The sequence below is a fragment of the Pristis pectinata genome, chromosome 10 (genome assembly GCF_009764475.1).
Source record: "Pristis pectinata isolate sPriPec2 chromosome 10, sPriPec2.1.pri, whole genome shotgun sequence".
NCBI classification, from domain to species: domain Eukaryota; kingdom Metazoa; phylum Chordata; class Chondrichthyes; order Rhinopristiformes; family Pristidae; genus Pristis; species Pristis pectinata.
This window is the reverse complement of record NC_067414.1, coordinates 20,391,174-20,408,753: the sequence shown is the minus strand read 5'-3', so window position 1 is coordinate 20,408,753 and position 17,580 is coordinate 20,391,174. Positions and strand designations below refer to the sequence as shown.

General features: G+C 42.9%; 1 protein-coding gene across 1 annotated transcript in view; it reads left to right on the top strand.

Annotated features, from left to right (window-relative positions):
• The window catches only part of b3gat2 (beta-1,3-glucuronyltransferase 2 (glucuronosyltransferase S)), a 69,874-nt gene that overhangs the window by 25,158 nt on the left and 27,136 nt on the right, over positions 1-17,580 (top strand). The window contains exon 2 of the mRNA XM_052024705.1: positions 15,042-15,186. Within this exon, the coding sequence (XP_051880665.1) occupies positions 15,042-15,186 (145 nt within the window). The remainder of the gene's footprint in view (positions 1-15,041; positions 15,187-17,580) is intronic.

Sequence of the window (17,580 nt, the reverse complement as noted above, 5' to 3'; positions counted from 1 at the left end):
TAGTTTTGTGCCTTCAGCAAACTTTGACACCTTACACTCTGGTTCCTCTGCCGGGTCATTAATATAAATAGTAAATGACTGAGGGACAGGAACTGATCCCTGGGGCACTCTACTAGTTACATTGTTCCAGCCCGAAAAGACCCATTGATTCCAACTCCTTGTCTTCTATATGACAACCAGTCTTCAATTCATGCTAACACGTATCCCCCAATACCATGAGCTCTTATCAAGTCTACCAGCCTTTTATGTGACACCTCGTCAAAGGCCTTTCAGAAATCCAGGTACAGTACTGGTTTCTTATTGTCACTTGTACCGAGGTACAGTGAAAAACTTGTCCTGCAAACTGATCGTACAGGTCAATTCATTACACAGTGCAATTACATTGAGTAAGTACAGAGTGCATTAATGTAGTACAGGTAAAAACAATAACAGTACAGAGTAAAGTGTCACAGCTACAGAGAAAGTGCAGTGCAATAAGGTGCAATGTCACAACAAGGTAGATCGTGAGGTCATAGTTCATCTCATTGTGATAAGACTATTGAACGGTTCCCTTATACAGTGGGGTAGAAACTGTCCTTAAGTCTGGTGGTACATGCCCTCAGGCTCCTGTATCTTCTACCTGATGGAAGAGGAGAGAAGAGAGAATGTCCCGGGTGGGTGGGGTCTTTGATTATGTTGGCTGCTTCACCAAGACAATGAGAGGTAAAGACAGATTCCAAGGAGGGGAGGCTGGTGTCCGTGATGCGCTGGGCTGTGTCCACAACTCTCTGCAGTTTCTTGCGGTCCTGGGCAGAGCAGTTGCCGTACCAAGCCATGGTACATCCAGATAGGATGCTTTCTGTGGTGCATCGGTAAAAGTTGGTGAGAGTCAAAGGGGACAAACCAAATTTCTTTAGCCTCCTGAGGAAGTAGAGGCACTGGTGAGCTTTCTTGGCTATGGCATCTACGTGATTTGACCAGGACAGGCTGTTGGTGATGTTCATTCCCAAGAACTTGAAGCTCTCAACCCTTTTGATGTCAACCATTGATGTTGACAGGTGCATGTACACTGCCCCCTTTCCTGAAGTCAATGACCAGCTCTTTAGTTTTGTTGACATTGAGGGAAAGGTTGTTGTCATGACACCATTCTGCGAAGCTCTCTATCTCCTTCCTGTACTCTGACTCGTCGCTGTTTGAGATACAGCAAGGACTCCCTGTTTCAAGCACTGCCAACCTTTTAAATACCTCCCAGAAAATTGGTTTGCTTTCCTCATTTCTTGCTACAGTGACAGCAACTTTTTTCTTCTGGAGATAAGTGCAAAGATCTCATTGAACACCTGACCCATGCCTTCTGTCTGTACAAGGCCACTTTCAATCCTGACTCGACCCATTTGACTCCATTTACTTTTATAATTTGTGATTTACTTTGTGGTTCACACCTGTCACCCATTAAATGTATCACCAGCATCTTCTAAATCTGTTACAGATCTCCTCCATACTGTCTCCATTCATTTTAATTCTCAACTGAAGGGAGGAAGCAGTAAAGAACTTAAACAGCAAATCAAGAGGGTTAAAAGGGGCCATGAAATGCCCTTGGCAAGTAGGATTAAGGAAAATTCCAAGGCATTTGATATATGCATTCAAAACAAGAGGGGAGCTAGGGAAAGAATAAGAGCACTCAAGGACAAAGGAGGGAATTTACACCCAGATCCAGAGGATGTGCAAGGTACTCAATGAATCCTTTGCATCAGCATTCACCACGGAGGATAGTGATGTCAGGGAGAAGTATGCTGATAATCTAGATTATGTTGATATCAAGAAAGAAATGGTGTGGGGTCTCTTGATAGGAACATACCCTAGACTATCAGCATACTCCTTCCTGATATCACTGTCCTCCTTGATGAACTGGCAGAGGGCCTGTTGAGATCTATCACAGGTTATTTGAGGGAGGCAAGAGAGGAGATTGCTGGGGCCTTAGCAGAGATCTTTGTATCTTCTTTAGCCATAGACAAGGTCCCAGAGGACTGGAGAATAGCCAATGTTGTTCCTTTGTTTAAGAGGGCAAAAAGGAAAATTCAGCAAATTATAACCCAGTGAACCTTACGTCAGTGGTAGAGAAATTATTGGAGAAGATTTCTTAGGGAAAGGATTTTTTTCACATTTGGAAAAGCATGGACTTACTAGGGATAGTCAACATGGCTTGGTGAGGGGTGGCCTTGTCTTAGGAACCTGATTCAGTTTTTTGAAGGGGTGATGAAGGTGATCAATGAGAGTACAACAGTAGAGGTTGTTTAGTAAAAGTAGACTTTAGTAAAGCATTTGACCAGGTCCCTCATGGTAGGCTGATCCAGAAGATTAACCACATGGGATCTATGGTACCTTGGTAGATTAGATTCAAGCTTGGCTTGACCATGGAAAACAGGGGGTAGTGGTGGAGGGGTGACTGGAGGTCTGCGACCAGTGGTGTTCCGCAGGGATCATTGCTGGGACCTCTATTGTTTGTGATATATATAAATGATTTGGATGAAAATGTAATTGGTCTGATTATCAAGTTTGCAGATGATACGAAAATTGGCAGTGCTGTGGATAGTGAGGAAGATTGTCCAAGGATACAGCAGGACAGATCAATTGGAATTATGGGAGGAGAACTGGCAGATGGAGTTTAATCTGGACAAGTGTGATGTGCTGTACTTCGGGAGGTCAAATGTAAGAGGAACATATACAGTAAAGGGCAGGACCTTCAGGAACGTTGATGTACTGAGGGATCTTGGGGTGCAAGTCCATAACTCTCAAAGTGGCAATACAGTTGGATAGGGTGGTAAAGAAGGTATACAGCATGCTTGCCTTCATCGGTTGGGGCATTGAATATAAAAGTAGAGAAGTCATGATGCTGTTGTATCAAACTTTGGTTAGGCTGCACTTGGAGTATTGTGTACAGTTCTGGTTACCTCATTACAGAAGGATGTGGAGGCTTTGGAGAGGGTGCAGAAGAAATTCACCAGGATGTTGCCTGGATTAGAGAATATTAGCTGTAAGGAGAGGTTGGACAAACTTGGCTTGTTTCCCCCGGAGCATCGGAAGATGAGGGGTTACCTGATAGAAGTATATAAAATTATGAGAGGCATAGACAGGGTAGATGCTCTTTCAGAGTCTTTTTCCCAGGGCAGAAATGTCAAATACTAGAGGACATGCATTCAAGGTGAGTGGGAGGAAAGTTTAATGGAGATGTAGGAGGCAAGCGTTTCACACAGAGAGTGGTGGGTGCTGGAACGGGATGCCAGGGCAGATGGTGGAAGCAGATAAGCAAGCAGTGTTTAAGAGGCATTTAGTCAGACACATGAATTGACAGGGAATGGAGGGATACAGACCGTTTGCAGGCAGATAGGATTAGTTTAATTTGGCATCCTGGTCAGCACGGACCGTGGACTGAAAGACTGTTCCTGTGCTGTGTGGTTCAGTGTTCTGTGAATTAGAAATTAGAAATTTTACGTGCCTTTGTTTTCAATTTCAGTTTAGCCTTCAGCTCTAGCTTTGAATTCCTGTTTTTCCCCCTGTGGGAACATGGCTATTCTATACTCAGATCATCGCTCTGAAGGCTTTCTACACTTCAGTTACTGTTTTGCCTATCGATTCCAATTCACCTGGGTCAAATACCATTTCAACTCTTGGTTTAGCCGTTACACTTTATTCTGCATTCTGTATTGTTTTACCTTGTACTACCTCAATGCACCGTGTAAGGAATTGATCTGTTATAACAGTATGCAAGACAAGTTTTGCACTGTACCTTGGTACAAGTGACAATAATAAACCAATTCCAAAATGGTTCATCCTCTCTCAATTGAGTGTTTTAATACTTCATTATACCTAGTGCTGTTCCATTTCTATTTTGAGCCTGAACCTAAGTGATGTTATGGTCACTTCATCACATGATCTCCGCTGAAAATTGCTCCACTTCCTCCTTCAGAACTACACCAGGTTTACTTCCTTCATTGTTGTGGTGGAAGGGTTTTCTTCTACAAGTGTCAGGAATTCCTCTCGCTTGACCTTCACTATTACTCTCCCAGTTTTTATTCGAGTAATTTGAAGACCTCTGTTGTCATTACCCTGTGTTTCTTCTATCCTTCTCTATGGATTTGTTCCCCTCCCTCCCTCCTACTATTTGTTGGCCTCCAGTACCACCCACATACTTGATATGTACCCTCTGGAGCTGCCTCCTTTGCAGTCACCTTCTGGTATATTCACCACAGAACATCTTGTAGTCTGTGCAGTGTTCCCAGCTGCTCCTCACACTCAAACCCAGGACTGGGTTGAACAATGCTGGTGCTGCTTCACTGGTTATCCAGGGTTGGAGAAGCATTTTAGAGTTACCAGGCTGTCAACTTCAGTTATTCCTTCATTTTGTTTTAACTCTTTGATCCAATGAATTGCTCTGATCATCTCTCATTGTCCCTTGGTTTAAACTAAGCACCTCCTTCGACTCAACAAATTCTTGTTGCCAGTCTGACATCTAGCTTGGCACAGAGCTTGCCTTTATATATTGCAACTATTCTGCCAGTTTTTCACTTGAGTGCTGTGGTCTGTGTCTCCAAAATGCTTCTGTTCCTGGATCCTGTATTTCCTCAGTTGTAGATGTCAGCTTGTGACCTTTCCCTGTAGCTCTGTTCAGGTCAATGGAATCTGTGGTGTTTCTCCTTCTCCTTCCTGGCTTGTTGATGGTTGCTAGGTAACCAAAGTGCTGGAGTAGTAATCTTAACTTGGTCAGCCTATCAGGTTTCTGTTGCTTGAGGCATGAAGGTTCATGAACCGATGCATCACGGAACACAACATAGAACATAAATAAAAGCAGGCCATTCAGTACCTTGTGCCTGGTCTGCCTTTTAACAACATTATGGCTGATCTTTTACCTCAGCTCCACTCTCCTGCACTAACTCCGTTGTCCTTGGTTTCCTTAAGACCCAAAAAATCTATTGATCTATCTTGAATGAGTCTCCAAAGCCTTCTTGGGTAGAAAATTCCAAAAATTCTCTAGGTGAAGAAATTTCTTCTCATCTGAGTCCTGAATGGCTAAGCCCTTATTCTGAGACTGTCATCCCTGGTTCTAGATACCCCAGATAGGGGAAACATCATCCCTGCATCCATCCTGTCAAGCCTTGTAAGAATTTTCATTGTTTCAATGGGATCACCTTTCAATCTTCTAAACTCTCAGGAATACAGTCCCAGTCTACTTATTCTCACCTCATAGGACAAAGTCCTCATCCCAGGAATCAGCCTGGTGATGTTTTGTGCAGTCCCTCTGTTGCAATTATTTACTTTGTTAGGTAGGAAGACCAGACCTGCACACTGCACTAGTGGGGGCAGTCTCACCAAGGCTGTATCTCATTGGTGTAAGGCATCTTTACTCAAATCCTCTTGCAGCACAGACCAACATACAATGATTTGTGTACAAGGACACCCAGATCCCTCTGAACACCAACACCTTTCAGTCTGTCACCATTTGAAACATGCTCCACCTTTCTATTTTATTTCTATCAATGCCCTCACAATTTTTCACATTATATTTCATGTGTCATGTCTTTGCCCCTTCACGTAGCCTGTCTAAATCCCCTTGAGGCCTCTCTGCAGCTTCCTCACTACTTACAATACCACCTAGCTTTGTATCATCAACATGGATGTATTACATGTGATCCCCTTGTCCAAATCATTGTGAATAACTGGACCCCCAGCACTAATTTGCATGGTGCCCTACTCCCAATTTGAAAGTGACCCATTTATTTTGTTACCAATGTTCAATCCATGCCAGTATATTGCCCCCAATTTGATGTGCACTAATTTTGTTTAATAACTTCTTCTCTGGCAGTTTATTGAAGGGCTTCTAAAGGCCCATATGCACCACCTCGTGGATATAGATAGATTAACTGAATGGGTAATGATCTGGCAAATGGAGCATAATGTGGGGAAAATGTGAAGTTGTCCATTTTTGCAAGAAAAAATAAAAGAAGCACGTTATGTAAATGTTGAGAGAGTGCTGAGATACAGATGCATAATATTGCAAGTAATAAGGAAAGCAAACAGAATGTTATTGTTTATTGAGAGGAAAATTGAATACAAAAGCAAGGAGGGTATACTTCAGTTATATAGAACTTTGGTGAGACTGTCTGTACAGTATTGATCTAATTTAAATACTTATAAGGCAACGATTGATTGATAAGCAAGGGTGTGAAAGTTTACTGCAAGTAGATGGGAATGTGGAATTGATGTTACAATCATGACCTTATTAAATGATAGAGCAAGCTGAGTGGACCCACTCCTACTCCTAATTCGGACATTCCTTTGTTTTCCACTGGTTACCTCCTTATCTATTCTGCTAGTTATGACTGATTTATCTCCTGACCTAGTTTTGGTTACCACTGAGAAGGGTTTGAAGAGAAATTTCCTTCATTATTTCCACCAACTTGGCTTGTTTTTTTACCTGTGTTTTCACTGTTCCAGATGTTTCAAAATATCTTGTCTTTGGGTGGGCTGGGTGATACTATAATTGTGGAGGACTTGCTGGGTGTATTGCCGGTGTGGTCTCAAGCAAGCTTGCCGGTTTTCTCGCTGGGCTTGTGAGTGCAACAAAATATGGTATAAGTTTTCATTAAAGAACTTTGAACTGGGAAGCTTTCAGTGAGATCAAGCCCAAACATAGCTAGCAACACTGCAGTCAAAAAACAAGCTTTTATAAAATAATGTTCTTTCCTTGTTGAACATTTTTGTTATCTGGGATGTCAGTCATTGACTTCCAGCCCTGAGCTTCCTGTAAACACTGTGGCCAAAACTTTGTAGCCAGGGGAGACCTTTTGTAGCAGGAATGTCCCCTGAACAGCAGTGCTTCTGGACAAATACTTCCCATGGTCATAGACAACTCTTGGCCACCATGTATCAGTATGATCAAACAAAATGTGAGGCCAGTCACAGCAGGAGACATTGGAGCAGGTGACCCAAAGCTTGGTCAAAGTTGGAGGTTTTAAGGAGCTTTCTAAAGGAGCAAAAGGTTGGTGCTTTAGGATGCATATCCAGACTAATCCACAGCTGCTTTGGGATAATGCCCACCAAAGGAGCATTAATGTCAGGAAGGTGAGAGATCCCTCCTACTGGTTTCTCTGATGTATCAATCTACTGTACAATCTGTTTGTGACACTTTTGCTTGAACTTAGTGAGAGTGATGTACTTAAGGGAGTGGTCAGGAGTGAGATTTATAACCAGACTGATACTCCAGATTGCTAGTTTCCCAAATGACTTGTATGAAAATATGCAATGCTTTTCAACCATTGTGAATGACACTTGGCAAGTCAGCAGAATTTTTGAGGGAAATAAAACAACTTTTGAAGCTACCAATATGTCAGCAGGCAGCTGCTGCTGCATCCTCATGTATGTCCAGCTCTTATCTGAAAGCTGGCCTGGAATTTTAGTTCCTCTTAGAACAAACTGCAGCACAACACACATGGCAGTGCTTTGATCTGTACTCTTTTTAAACAAGGGCCTTGTTTAAAAAAACTATATCTGTGCAATTGCAATTGTTAGTTCAGAGACAGAATACAGGAAAATGGTACAACTGCCAAACATTCCACTTCAATAAGTATAACATGTCCTGTAAGAAGTGACAACACAGTGCAAGCCTGTAATGTGGAGTCAAGTTTATAAAAGCTGAAGAGTAATGTGAGCACCACAGAAAAAATGTTGTCTTGGACCACATACGAATTAGCAGGGAGGAGGTGTTGAAGGCCTTAAAGTTCATTAAGGTGGATAAATCCTTAGGGCCTGACCTGGTGCATTCTCGGGCCTTGTGGGAAGCTAGAGAAGAAATTGCGGAGGCCCTTGCAGAGATTTTTGCTTCTTCTCTGGCCACAGGTGATGTTCCAGAGAGCCGAGGAGTGGCCAATGTGGTACCATTGTTTAAAAAGGGTAGCAAAAACAAGCCAAAACAAACTACAGGCTGGTGAGTCTGACATTGGTCGTGGGTAACTTGCTGGAGAGGATTCTGAGGGAGAGGATCTACCAACATTTGGAGAGACAGGGTCTGATTTGGGACAGTCGGCACAGCTTTGTGCTTGGGAAGTTGCGTCTGACAAAGTTCTTGGAGTTCTTCGAGGAGGTAACCAAGAGGATAGATGAGGGTAGGGTAGTCGATGTTATCTATATAAACTTTAGCAAGGCCTTTGACAAGGGCCCTCATTGGCAGGCTAGTCTGGAAGGTTAGATCACATGGGATCCAGGGGAAAATAGCAGATTGAATTCATAACTGGCTCAGTGGTAGGAAGCAGAGGGTGATGGTTGAGGGTTGTTTCTCAGACTGGAGGCCTGTGTCTAGTAGTGTGCCAGAGGGGTCGGTGCTGGGACCTTTGTTGTTTGTAATTTATATAACCGATTTGGATGTGAATGTACAAGGCATGGTTAATAAGTTTGCAGATGATACTAAAATAGGTGGTGTTGTAGATAGTGTAGAAGGTTATGACAAGTTACGGGGGATCTTGATCAGCTAGGTATGTGGGCTGAGGATTGGCAAATGGCTTTCAATCCAGATAAATGTGAGGTATTGCATTTTAGGAGATCAAACCAGGGTAGGACTTGTACAGTGAATGGTAGGGCCCTGGGGAGTGTTATGGAATAGAGGGACCTAGAGTGAAAGTGCATAGTTCACTGAAAGTGGCATCACAGGTAGATAGGGTGGTGAAGAAGGCATTTGGCACGCTGGCCTTCATCAGTCAGGGCACTGAGTATAGGAGTTGGTAAATTGGTTTATTATTGTCACACGTACAGTGAAAAATTTGTCTTGCATACTGTTCATACAGATCAATTCACTACACAGTGCATTGAGGTAGTATAGGGTAAAGTAGTAACAGAAGGCAGAATAAAGTGTTACAGTTCCAGAGAAAGGGCAGGTAGACAATAAGGTGCAAGGCCATAACAAGGTAGATTGAGAGGTCAAAAGTCCATTTTATTTTACTAGGGGACCATTCAATAGTCTAATGACAGTGGGATAGAAGCTGTCCTTGAGCCTGGTGGTACGCGCTTTCAGGCTTTTTTACCTTATGCACGATGGGAGGGGGGGGAAAAGAGAATGTCCGGGGTGGATTGGGTCTTTGATTAATGCTGGTTGCTTTCCTGAGGCAACGAGAAGTGTAGACAGAGTCCATGGAAGGGAGGCTGGTTTTCATGATGTGCTGAGCTGTGTCCACAACTCTCTGCAGTTTCTTGCAGACACAGGCAGAGCAGTTGCCATACCAAGCCGTGATGCATCTGGATAGGATGCTTTCTACAGTGCATCGATAAAAAATTAGTGAGGGTCAAAGGGGATATGCCAAATTTCTTTAGCCTCCTGAGGAAGTCGAGGTGCTGGTGAGCTTTCTTGGTCATGGCGTCTATGTGGTTGTCCCAGGACAGGCTATTGGTGATGTTCACTCCTAGGGACTTGAAGTTCTCAACCCTCTCGACTTCAGCACCAATTATATAAACAGGAGCATGTGCACCACCCCCTTTCCTGAAGTCAATGACCAGCTCTTTTGTTTTGCTGATATTGAGGGAAAGGTTGTTGTCATGACATCATGTCACAAGGCTCTCTATCTCCTTCCTGTACTCCGACTCTGTTATTTGAGGTATGGGCCACTATGTTGGTATCATCTGCAAACTTGTAGATGGAGTTAGAGCAGAATCTGGCCACAGGGTGCAGAGGGAGTAGAGTAGGGAGCTGAGGACGCAGCCTTGTCGGGCACCAGTATTGAGGATAATCGTGGCGAGATGTTACTGCCTATCTTTGCTGATTGCAGGCTGTTGGTCAGGAAGTCCACACGTAGAAAAGTACATAGATAGGAGAGGTTTAGAGGGCTATGGGAAAACGCGGGCAGGTGGGACTAGCTTGCTGGGCAACACAGTCGACGTGGACGAGTTGGGCCGAAGGGCCTGTTTTCTTGCTGTATGACTCTATGACTCTAAGTGAGGAATATTGGCAGACTGGATAGTATAGCTCCACTTGTGGAAGAGAATTTTAAAGAGTCATGGAGTGGTTGTGGGGCAAAAGGAGTCCTGTCAGCTCACTGAATCCATGTGGGCTCTTTGTAGGTCAATCCTGTCAGTCCCATTTCCTTGCTCTCTCTCCTTGTCTCTCACGGTCCTGTCCAATCTTTTGGAAGCTTTGACCCTGCTTTCACCACTTTTATAGGCAGTATCAGTATCAGAACTGCCATTTCGTCTGTAGTGCCTTTCCTTTCTACCAAGATGCATCACTTCACAAATCTCTGTATTATATTTCATCTGCCCCTTGTCTACCTGTTCACCCACCTGTCCATTCCAACTCGTCCATGCTGACTGTGTTGTGCAGCGAGCTAGTCCCATCAGCCCACGTTTGGCCCATATCCCTCTAAACCTCTCCTATCCATGTCTTTTGGAAGTCTGTGCAACGCTCCTCAATGTTCACAGCAGATTTGGAAATTTTACCCCACATACGTGCCCAAGCATTGATGTACATCAAATCTCCAATTTAAAAAGTAGCATTCCCAGCACTGACCCCCAGTGAACACCGCCATCTCTCATCTTCCTTTCTGAAAAATCAACCATTTACGACCACTCACTGCTTTCTGTCTTTATGCCGATTTCCTGTCTACGTTGTTACTGACCTCTTTATTTGGCAGACTTAAGTTTAACTAACCAAGCTTTTGCAAGAGACTTTGAAGATCCATGTAGACAACATCTGCTGCATCAAGAGTTCAATCAGGTTTGACCAATCTTTTTTTTAACAATCTACACTGGCTCTCCTTACTCGGATTTCTCCATTCATTATTGTTTCTAAAAGCTTCCCTTCCGTCAAGATTAACTTGACTGTACTGTGTGTAGTTGTCAGGTTTGCCATTCCCCAATCTCCAGTCCCCTGGCACATGTTCTTGTATCTCAGAAGAATTGGAAGATTTATAGCAAGCCTTTCCATGGTCTGCATCCCCGTCTCCCTCTATATCCCACGCTGACTAAATGACATCTTCAATGTCAGCAGAGCCAGCCTTCTCCTCATAAATGTTCATCTCATCTTTACTACGTCTGCATCCACTCTTCTCCCCCTCCCTCCTCCCCTTTCATGCACAGTAATGTTTTAGTATTATCCTTTTCCATGGTATAGACTGATGCAAAGTGCTGATTTAGTATTCCAGCATTGCCCTCCATTCTCATTGTCCTTTATAAAGCCTCAGCTCTCCTGTTTCTATTCTCATTCTTATTGAAGACTTTCAGAGTCCCCTGATGTTACTGCTATCCTCTTATCATGCTCCTGATTTTTCTTGTTTAGTTTCCTTTTCACCTCCCCTCTCAGCTTACAAGATTCAGCCTGATGCTGACTAGAATTGTTCATTTGTGATGCACCATTGATTTTTGATTTTGAAATTTTCTTCATCACCCACAGAACTCTGGCTTTAGTTTCCCTACCTTGTCCCCTTATGGAAATGTAACTACCTTGTAGTTGAAACATCCGTTTAAAGGCTATTCTGATACAGTTTTACCTGATAGTCTTTGGTTTCACTTTACCGTGGCCATCTTCTCTCTCATCCCATTGAAACCGGGCCTTCGCCAATTAAGTTCCATTTTGAATTTCTCCTTGGCCTTCTGCATTATGAAGCTTAACCTTGTGATATGATGATCCTGTTCCCCACACATTGTCCCATTCACACATTGTCTACTTGGCCCACTTCCAACAGAATGAGCAAGGCTTCCTTCCTGTTAGAAACATGCTGATCAAGGAAATTCTGAATGCACTTCAGAAAGTCCTCTCCTTCTCTGCCCTTTCACTCTAAAACTGTTCCATTCAAGGGGCACCTATGATTTCCCATCATCATAACTTCCCAGTTCTTGCACATTTCTGTACTTTCCCAGCAGGCTTGCTCCTCTGTATTCACTCTCAATATTCGGTAACTACTGAATACCCAGAAGTTGATAGCTTCTTTCTTGCTTCTCAGCTCAAATCAAGGCAATCTGTCTCCTGCACTGTATTTTTCTTAATCAGTCGTACATCTCACTCCTTTTTGTCCTATATTTTTTCTGAACAGTTTGTTTCCTGGAATATTAACTGCCCAGGTCTGTATGTTTATTTTGAGCCACATTTCAATTACTGTCACTATATCATCATCCCACATGACTTTTTCTGCTTGCAGTTCCTCAAGCTTATTCAACATAGTACTGTCAAATCACTTCTGTCAGCACCTCCAAACCCTCAACCTCTAACCACCAGATTCCCCTCCAAAATCACACACCATCCTGATTTGGAAATATCTTGCTGTTCCTTCATCATTACTGGGTCTGTATTCTAGAACTCCCTCCCCAACAGGACCGGACATACATGTTTGTCAGTAGGGCTACTGCAGTTCAAGAAAGTGGCTCACCATCACCTTCTCAGGTACAATGAGGGATAGGCAAGAAATGCCGGCCTTGCAAATCTTGTAAATAAGTTTTTTTTAAAATGGCCCCTCTTGTATTTGTTAACACTGGTTTATTTACAAGCCCATTGGATGCCCATGCTTCTTGTTTCCTTATCTTCTTTAGTCAATGTTAACATTTAATCTATATGTAAAAAAATTTAAATTGAACACATTTTAGCATTATAACTTGAACGTTGTGGAACAGAGCCCATATGGTGAAGAGCTTTAAAAATTATAGATCTAAAATTAATCTTGGTTCTCAAGCATGTTGCTTCAACATGACATTGCTTCAAAGCTCTCATATACTCTACTCCAAAATGCTACTTTCTCAGAAACCCATCATGTTTATAGCTGAACAAATCAGTACCTGCTTCTACCACCTTCAGGAGAGATCTGGGGAATCTGTTGTGGTGGCCTTGAACCCAAGGTTCTCCTTGCCGGCTTGAACTGTGAGAAGTGTACTGCACAGGACGACCTTAAAAAAAAAAGATGAAACTCACCCAAGATTTAGTAGGATCAATCAGGTTATAGGGTTATTTGTTTCATTGCTGGTTTTGAGATCTTGATGTACATGAATTATTTACCACATTTCCAACCTTTACAGTGATAATTGCACTTCTTTTGTATGACTTTAGCAACAGAACCTGTCCTCATTCTGAAGTTTGTGTTAGGCCCAGGATATTATTATCTGCCCCCGGTTTGATGAGGATTCCCATAGTCACAGCCAGGCCAAGTTTTAAGGTGCCTCCCATGCATCAGATGGCCACATGGGATATAATCAGTCCTTACTTTGTCTAGGATTGTTCACAGCAGGTTGGAGTCCCATCATTGGGTTGGATACAAGGTGTTGATCTGTAAGGACGTTTCCTGCCAAGGCTTCCACCAAAATTCTGTGGCGTTGTGGCATGGGCATGGCAGGGTTTGTATTCAGAAAGGGGTTTGGGATGTTGGGTTGGGAGGCCGTAGTGCTTGTTTATATGAGTTGCTTCTATTTATGTTCCTGCATCCCGTGTAATGATGTTTATATGGACTGTTGACTGGTGAACCAGACACGGTTTTAAATTTGCAGAGATTTCCCCGGTCAGTGAGTGGAGTTGTGTGTCAAGGAGTTTGTTGTGTCGAATTGAAGCCCAGATGGCAGCACTGGAGAAGATGAGAGCCACAGCAGGAGTGGTGGACTGAAGCTTTTGTTGTACAATTTGCTTTGGTGAGATTTTGGACGATGTTTACACACCTTTGGTTTTAAGGCCGCCTTAAGGAACGATAAGTTGCAGGGCAACCAAAGGTGATTCTGAGGTAGGGAAGGTGCTTCTGAGGGTGAGTGTGGGAAACTGAGCCAGTGTATTTTGTTGGGGTTGTCTGCTGTCACCAGCTGTGAAAGCACTTCACTGGTCATAAAGTGGTTTGTGACTTCCTGGGATTGTAGGAAGTAGGAATTGGAATTGGTTTATTATTGTCACTTGAACCGAGGTACAATGAAAAATTTGTCTTGCATATGGTTCGTACAGATCAATTCATTGCACAGTGCATTGAGGTAGTACAAGGTAAAACAATGCAGAATGCAGAGTAAAGTGTCACAGCTACAGAGAAAGTGCAGTGCAGGTAGAACAGTAAGGTGCAAGGTCGTAAGGAGATAGATTGTGAGGTCAAGAGTCCACCTTATCGTACTAGGGAATTGTTCAATAGTCTTATAACAGCGGTATAGAAGGTGTCCTCGAGCCTGGTGGTACGTGCTTTCAGGCTTTTGTATCTTCCGCCTGTAGGTAAGTTCTTTTTCCTTTTTTGAGAAGCCATTTGCACGTGGCCTTGGTTATTTGAATTCAGTGATAATTGCTAATTCTGATAGCATTCATTGACTGTAGGATTACAGTAATAAGTGCTGAACATCCAACATGGCAGAAAACTTGTTGATCTATTCCCTGATTTAAAGCATTTTAGTATTAGGATGTCAATTATTAGTGGGAGATTAACTGGTTGAGAACACTGGTTAACTAGAGGCACTGAGTGAAGAATCTGCACAAACCCACGGAGCTGGACTGAATGTTAAGATAATCATCTGCCCAGCCTTCACATTGTTTGATCAGCCGGGGCTGTCTTTCCACTGCCCCAGACAACCCCAGTCCCCAGTGAATCAGTCATTGTTCACCCAACAACCTTCCAGATTGCAGGATTTCACCGCACTTTGAGTGAGTCCCAGCTATCAGATTCTTGAAGAGTGCAACCATAAAATAGAGATTTCAAATACTTTGCCTACTTTGTAACCATCTTACTCCCCAATGAAGGGGCTGTTGTCATGAAATTTTCACATCCGTTAGATCTGAGTGCAGGATAATGACCACCGTGGGGGGTGTGAGCAAGCTTGTGATTACTTCCCTTGCATGTACAAAGTATGTTGGCCAACCAGTTGTTGAATCATGGTGTGCATCACACATGGATTGACTCAGCAATAGCTACCAGAGGAGTGTTCAGGAATGGGCCCCAAGCCTTTGAGCTTGTATAATGATCATTGGTGACAAATAAGGGAAAGGAAAAACGTTATTATCTAGCTATATCATTAGTTTCTTCTGCACTTGAAGGCAATTACTGCACTTGCTGATTAATCTCTTGCATGCCTTGTTGCTTTTCTAGATGCGTTTGACCAAAAAGGTGTCTGTCTGGCCGGTGGGATTGGTTGGGGGCCGACGGTATGAGCGGCCACTCGTGGAACAAGGCCATGTGGTAGGCTGGTACACGGGCTGGAGACCAGACAGACCCTTCGCCATCGACATGGCAGGTAAGCAAAACACCAGCTCCACTATGTTCAGAAATGTCCAATGAACCATTCTGGTTTGAAGCCCATATCTAATTCCTGCATTCATTGGTATCAGAGAAGTGGTTTCAGCTAACTCTTGCCCTGCTACTCTGACAATGTTGACAGTTCAATATTATAATTACCCGATAGAGTTAATGCACATTAATAGTATACAGACATGATTACTCATCTTTATGTGAATAATATTTTGACCCCATACGTACCATTTAGAAAGTTGCTGAATTACTGTATCTACTAGTGAACCTTTAATGGTGTTAGGGAAATATGACTTAAATCAGTAAATCCTAACCTTTCAGTTCAATTAGAGTGGAATCCACTATCAACATGCAATATTTATTCATGATGTGGCAGGCATGGTAGTGTAGCGGTTAGCATAATGCTAACTAAATCTGACCACTGTCTGTAAGGAGTTTGTATGTTCTCCCCATGTCTGCGTGGGTTTCCTCCGGGTGCTCCAGTTTCCTCCCACATTCCAAAGACATACAGGTTAGGAAGTTGTGGGCATGCTATGTTGGCGCCAGAAGCATGGCGGCACTTGCGGTCTGCCCCAGAACACACTATGCAAAAAGATGTATTTCACTGTGTGTTTCAATGTACATGTAACTAATAAAGATCTTATCTTATATCTTATCTTTATGAAAGAAATGAAAGGAGAATGATTTTATCTTGAACCCATTCCACACTTAGTTTCATTGTGGATATTTTTTGTGCACAACAAATTGTGGGCAAAATAAGGAACTTTCCTATAGATGCTATTAGTCTCAGTTTTATTCATTACTAAATATGAGGGATTTTCGGTCTGAGCCAATGAAAGTGATAACTCCAGCCAATAGGCAGTTTAGATGACCGGGACCCAACCTGTTAAGGGATATTTTCATTGTCCGATGTACTAACATTACTGCTACAGTTAATTCTAATAACTATAACTAAATTATATTGGTCCAATTACAAATAGTGATTGGGTGAAATGTACCATGTGGTGCAGCAAAAATAAGAGAGGAATGTGATTTTAGGTCAGTGCCACTATCTTAACCAGGGTGATTGCTGAGTTTAGGAGCTGAAGAAAATAGGAGCAGGAGTAGGCCATTTGCCCCTTTTGAGCCTTCCTCACCTTTCAATGTGACCATTGGTGACTCACAATCCTCAGTCTCAATATTATATTCTTGCTATCGCCCCTTGCTCCTTGATTACTTTAGTGTGTAGAAATCTACTACTTAAATGTATTCAGTGATTTGGATTCCAGGCTCCATGGCCTTTTGGGGGAAAGAATTCCACAGGTTCACCTTCGGAATTTCTCCTCATCTGAATCCTAAATGTCTTGCCCTGTATCCTGAGCCTGTGACCGCTCATTCTAACCCACCCTCCCCCCCCCCCCCCCCCCCCCCCTTCACCCACCCCCTAGCCAGTCTGTCCTCTTACATCCAACCCATCGTCCCAGAAATCAGTCTGGTGAACCTTTTGCTGCACTTCTTCCATGGCAAGTGTATCCCTTCTTGGATAACATCACCAAATCAATGTCTGATCTCACTATGGCTCTACATCATTGTAGCAAGAAATCCTGTACTCAAAAGTCTCTTGCATTGAAGGCCAACACACCATTTGCCTTCATAACTGCTTGCTGCACTTGCATGTTTGCTTTCAGTGACTGGTGAACAAGGGCACCCAGGCCCTTTGTACATCATCATTTCCCAATCCATCACCACTTAAATAATATTCTGCCTTTTTGTTTTCCATTAGAAAGTAACTTCACCTGCCCACTCAATCAACTATCTGAACTTGAAATGTCTTTGCTTTTACCTCACAACACTCAATCCCACCCAGTTTTGTGTCATTGACAAATTCAGAAATATTTCATTCAGGTTCCCTCATCCAAATCATTCATGTATATTGTGTATAGCTGGGGCCCAAGCACAGATCCCCACTATATCTCACTAGTCACTGCCTACCACCCCAAAAAAGGCTCATTTATTCCTTCTGTCTGGTTCATGTCTGTCAAGTAATTTTGAGTCCATCCCAGTATATCACCCCCAGTGCATTGTGCTTTAATTTTGTACACTAACCTTATTAAAGGCCTTCTGAAAATCTGAATACAACACAACTACTGGTTCTGTTCTACCAGCTATGTCCTCAAAAAAAACTCCATGAGGTTTGTCGAGCATGATTTTAGAATTCCATGTCGACTTTGTCTAATCCTGTTGAAATTTTCTGAGTGTCCTGTTATTACATCTTTTATAATAGACTCCAGCATTTTCCCTACTGCAGATGTTGGGCAAATTAGTATATAGGTCCCTGTTTACTCTCTCCCTTCCTTTTAAATAACAGTGCTACATTTACTGCCCTTACATTAACATTAAC